General features: G+C 44.1%; 1 protein-coding gene across 2 annotated transcripts in view; it reads left to right on the top strand.

Annotated features, from left to right (window-relative positions):
• Mkrn1 (makorin ring finger protein 1) overlaps window positions 1–4,339 on the top strand; it is a 23,427-nt gene extending 19,088 nt beyond the window's left edge. For both annotated transcript variants that reach the window (XM_008823506.3, XM_008823508.3), the window contains exons 5-8: window positions 1,542–1,756; window positions 2,500–2,610; window positions 3,128–3,266; window positions 3,615–4,339. In XM_008823506.3, the coding sequence (XP_008821728.1) occupies window positions 1,542–1,756; window positions 2,500–2,610; window positions 3,128–3,266; window positions 3,615–3,827 (678 nt within the window). In that variant the 3' untranslated portion in view covers window positions 3,828–4,339. The remainder of the gene's footprint in view (window positions 1–1,541; window positions 1,757–2,499; window positions 2,611–3,127; window positions 3,267–3,614) is intronic.
• Window positions 4,340–5,356: the final 1,017 nt, after the last annotated feature.

The raw sequence follows: 5,356 nt of genomic DNA, 5'->3' as shown, positions 1-5,356 counted from the left end.
GTGTGTGGTATTTTTTGAGACAGGGTCTCCCTGTATCCCCAGCTGTCCTGGAACTCACTATGTAAACCAGGCTGAACTCACAGAGATCCGCCTGCCTCTGTCTCCTGAGTGCTGGGATTAAAGGTTTGCGCCACCACACCTGGCTTGCACTTAAGTTTTAAGTGCCCTCTCTGAGTTTGAGGTCTGCATAGTGAGTTCCAGGCCAGCTGGGGCTACAGGGAGACCCTGTCTCAAAAAGACAAAAATACCCAAAACAAAACATAGTATGTGTTGTCTACATGAACACCCATACTCAGGTGGTTATAGCCTTTTTTCCTTGCCATGTTGGAGTTCAAGCCAGTGAGTAGCGCACACAAGGCAAGGATTTTACCACTAAGCCCTATATCCCTGACCCTTTTAGAGCAGCATTATTTATGCAGCCCCAGAATAGAGATGGTTAAGGAAAATAGGTGCTCACACAGAATGTTGCTCAGTAATAAAAATAAATGGTTAATGTAGAATAATCCATCAAGCCTAGTCTTAAAGCCACAGACCTGGTGACCACATAATAATGGTTGCCTACATGGGGATTTTGAGGGATAATAAATAGCTGTTGATGAATATGAGATTTCTGTTAAGGTCATGAACATATTCTGCTATTAGTCCAACTGTGGGGCTGGAGAGATACATTACAAGTGGGAACTGTTTTACAGAGGGCCACGTCTGGTGCTCCAGCTCCAAGGGGATCCAGCTCAGCCTCTTAGGTAGGGCACCTGCACTTTAGACAGACATACATGTAATTAAAATATGTTAAAATATCTTGTGTGATAGGTGAATTATTTCAGTAAATTTTTCTTCAGTGGTTTTTGGGGGAGCTTTTTTTTTTGTTTTAAGACACAGGGTCTCTTGATGTAGCCCTGGTGATCTGGAGCTCACTGTGTAGACCAGGCTTGCCTCAAATTTGGGGCTCATTTCTTCCTGTCTCTGCCTACTAAATGCCAGGATTAATTATTGTCCCCCTGCTTCCCTTTTTTAAAGGAATATGGAAATAACGTGCTTGATATAATTGTCACCTAGTAAGTGTTCAAATTTTTTTCTTGTTTTCTGCCAGGTTTTATTTTACTGTTTATCTTTTTATTTTTTTCCTTTTTGAGACAAGGTCTTAAATGTCTCATGGGTGGCCTAAAGTTCTGGATCTTGCCTCCACCTCCCAATGCTGTTGTGTGCCACCATGCTCAGTATCTTGATAGGTTTTAAATGAGGGCCTTAGTCCTCATTTTTCTATTCAGAAACCAGAAAAATCAGTGAAGCTGGTAGGATCCTTGATGTATTGACCTGCAAGGGCAGTGCTCTGCAGGACTAGGGTACAGAAAATTGGAAAAGTTTGCAAGTTGTTAAGTTCATTTGTAGTGTTGTGAGGTGCCACAGTGCACCCATGTTTACTTATTAACAAAGCTTTCCATGGGAACACGGTCTTTTCAGTAGATGGTTTATCACTAAGTCTTGAACCATGGAGCTGAAGTCTCTTAGACTGCTGTGTGACCTTGTCTCCTCTCTTCCAGTCTTGTATTGAGGCCCATGAGAAGGACATGGAGCTCTCTTTTGCCGTGCAGCGCAGTAAGGACATGGTGTGCGGGATCTGCATGGAAGTGGTCTATGAGAAAGCCAACCCCAGTGAGCGCCGTTTCGGGATTCTCTCCAACTGCAACCACACCTACTGTCTCAAGTGTATTCGCAAGTGGAGGAGTGCTAAGCAATTTGAGAGCAAGATCATAAAGTGAGATTCCTCCCCAATCTTCGTTTGTGCTTTCTATTTTGGGGAAGAATTTAGTATCTTGTGCCAACATCCAACCAGAAGGACCGCATCTAAATGCATGCATTTTATCCTGAACCTGGGGTGTTCTAGTTGGTATTTCTTCTTTGTATTTCGGCTAGCTGTTAGGTTAGTTGGTGTATTTCATTTGAATTAGGAAACCCTATGTATCAGAGTCTTCATGCTTTTTCTGAGGAGATTGTTTAATGGTTTAGACAGTTTAGGCTCTGTGAACAAACTTATCTAGCTCTGAATGTATGTTTCCTGACCTTATACATTTTCCACTTTTCCTATTCCATCCATTAAGCTAGCCAATAATCCACCATCCTTTAAAGATTGTTTTCATAAACTGAACAAAAACCACATAATCTAAACAGAGCAAAGTTAAAAGAAATAAATTTATTTAAATGAAAGGAGTCTGTGTGAAATGTCTTTTGTTTTTGTTTATTTTTTAAACGGAAAGTTTTTTTTTTTTTTTTTTTTTTTTTTGATTGGACTGGCTAGCTAGCCATTGAGCTGGATTTATGAAGGAGATTGATTGTCTTGCCTCCAGTTAAGAGTCAGTTGTGACTGTGTGGAGCCCCTCTCAGGAAATGTCCATGTGCCTGTCAGTTAACTCTTTAAGTCTGGAGGCGACACACCAGGGTGTGTCTTAGAGTGGGCACAAAGCAGGGAATGTGCACTGCAGCCTGTTCATTGTTTCCCAGGTCCTGCCCCGAATGCCGGATCACATCTAACTTTGTCATTCCAAGTGAGTACTGGGTGGAGGAGAAAGAAGAGAAGCAGAAACTCATTCAGAAATACAAGGAGGCAATGAGGTATGAGCGCTGCAGCCCAAAAAGAACACGTTGGAAAGAACAGTGCTGCCTTACGCACTCCTACCTCCTTCCTACCCTTTCTTTTACCTCCTAGGACAGTTCATTTTGTTGCCCTCATAGTTTGCCTCTCTTGGTGTAGCGCAGTTCTTGGGTTTCTGCCAAGGGACTGTGTTACAGTGAAGTCTACTGCTGGTAGCTGAAGCCTGTGGAGGGAGTCTACCTCATACTAAGTCTGTGAAGTCTGTGTTGTACTTGTCCTATGTTAATTCTTGTGTGTTGCCTTTCCAAAAAGTTCATCCCTGTACTGGATGGTACTAGTGCTGCTGATACACAGCATAGGCTTAAACAGATGTGTTTCTAGTCAGCGTTTGATGCATTAGCACATGTTTATAGAACACACTTGGGGGCTGTGCACAGACATAATGCTTCTACCCCTATTTAAAGAAAACCCAGGATTATAGACACATACAGGCCTTAAATCCACTGTGAATAAGGGTTGCGATATTTTCCTTTCCAGCAACAAGGCGTGCAGGTATTTTGATGAAGGACGTGGGAGCTGCCCATTTGGAGGGAACTGTTTTTACAAGCATGCGTACCCTGATGGCCGTAGAGAGGAGCCACAGAGACAGAAAGTGGGAACATCAAGCAGATACCGGGTAACTCTCACTTTTTTTAAAGGAGGGGAAGTGCCACACTCTAAATTGAGTCCTGCACATACTGGGGTAGGGGAAGAAGATTAACGCTCAGGTCTCAGTGAAATTAGAGTGAAGGAGAAATCAAGCCTTGGAAAACTGGGAGGGACAGGAAAGGAAGGAAGAACACAGGAAGCCCTAGCCTAAGCATTTGGCCTCAGGTAACCAGAGGGGAGGCATTGGCAGGGTAGGCCTAAGTGAGAAGTCTGGTTGTTCATGCCCTCTGCTGGGCCACACGGTTTGCCTTATAAAAAACAGGATAGAAGACACTCCTCGACAGTGCCACCCCTATCATGGCCTTGTTTTTTACAGGCCCAACGAAGGAACCACTTCTGGGAGCTCATTGAGGAAAGAGAGAGCAGCAACCCCTTTGACCACGACGAAGAGGAGGTTGTCACCTTTGAGCTGGGCGAGATGTTGCTTATGCTTTTGGCTGCAGGTGGGGACGACGAGCTGACAGACTCTGAGGACGAGTGGGACTTGTTTCACGATGAGCTGGAAGACTTTTATGACTTGGACCTATAGCAGCTTTGTGTGGCGTGTGAACTGGTCTGCGGAGCCTCAGACAGTAGCTGTCCCCTGTGCCGTGTGGCAGTGCGTGTGGCTCTTCTAGGCAGGCCTCTCAACTCCAGGTGCTGTCGTGATCACTTACCCAGGGCCTGCTCCTCCACCCCCTCACCTTTCCCCAAGAGTGTGTTTTCTCTGTTTCAAAAAGTTACAAAAATAAATCTTAAAGTTAGTTTTTTTGTAACATGAATTTAACTGTCAGACAGTGTAGGATTGTTGCGTCATCTGTTTTCAGCCAGGTTGTGTTTTGTGGACTTTGCACACTCGTTTTGAGGACCCCAGGTTCAAAGGTAAAAAAGCACTGCTTATGCTTTGGGGTCCATAGATAGGGGCAATGGGAAAAGTGACCTAAGTAGGCAAGTCCACCCTCTGCACTAGATGTAGATGGTGGCCCCTCGAGGTCGGGGAGATCTGCAGCTCTGGTTTTAGATCTTCTCCCTATCCTGTAATCCCCACCACATGTACTTGTCTTGTGGTTTTGGGCTCTTGTTTAATTGTGCTTGAGGAATACTACTGGGTAACCAGAACCAGCTGCAGGTGTGTTGAGGTTAACATAAGAACATCTTAAAACACATGAAAAATGCAGTGGTGTCCCATCAGTGCAGGGTTGGCAGTGAATTTCCAAGGGCCAGTGGACTTCGGTGAGTGCGAGCATGTGAGCAGCTTCCCATCTGTGCGTAGATGCAGTATTCTAGTATGCTTAGCCTTAGTGGTTTCAGCCTGGTGTGGCAGGTAGATCTTACAGGACCAAGCAGTGTATCAGTAGTTAATATAGCAGTGCTAGTAGCTGGGTCTGTCTGTGTACTAGAGAAACGGGATCAGCTATAGAGGTTGAATGACCTGCTAATCCCAATTATCAACACAAGCTGAGTCTTGGATGCACAGTTGTATTTACTGTTATATGGGCTAGCTTCTCAGTCCACGCACTTTGGAAAAACTTTTATCCTCGTTTGAGGGGTTCTGTTGTAAGATTTTGTGTTTCCTTTTGTGGGTATCTGCCTCATTCCATCCCTGAGGTTTGCAGGTAGACAAATGGAGTTAAAACAAAACTCTTCTGAGATGTTCATTGTAGTGGAGGAATTGGTTTGCAGTAATCACTTCCCACTAAAAGGGAGGGCGTGGTCATCCACAAGACAAGCAAAAGTTAAGTTGCTAGAATTCCTTGATGGGAAATTTCACCTTTGCATTTTGTTGCTCTGTTTCCTAAAAATAACTTGGGAGATGCTCCAGATTTGTCCATCTGCCTCTGGAGCCCACTCTTTCACTTAAGAAGAGGTGGGTCATTGTTGCAGAGACCTGGATTTTGCAGCTGCCCTTTTGTAAGAAGCACTTTTCCCAAATAAAACTATTTAAAAAAATTGACTTTCTCATTTGTGTAATGAGCTGTTTTTTCTGTCACTCACTCACTTCAGTCATATTTCTGTGACTGAATCTGTAGATTCACCAGGAACAGTGATCCTTTCTTCAGGACATCTTTCCTCTAGAAA

Source organism: Nannospalax galili, unplaced genomic scaffold (assembly GCF_000622305.1).
Source record: "Nannospalax galili isolate Female #2095 unplaced genomic scaffold, S.galili_v1.0 scaffold307, whole genome shotgun sequence".
Taxonomy (NCBI): domain Eukaryota; kingdom Metazoa; phylum Chordata; class Mammalia; order Rodentia; family Spalacidae; genus Nannospalax; species Nannospalax galili.
This window is presented reverse-complemented; position numbering and strand designations above follow the sequence as displayed.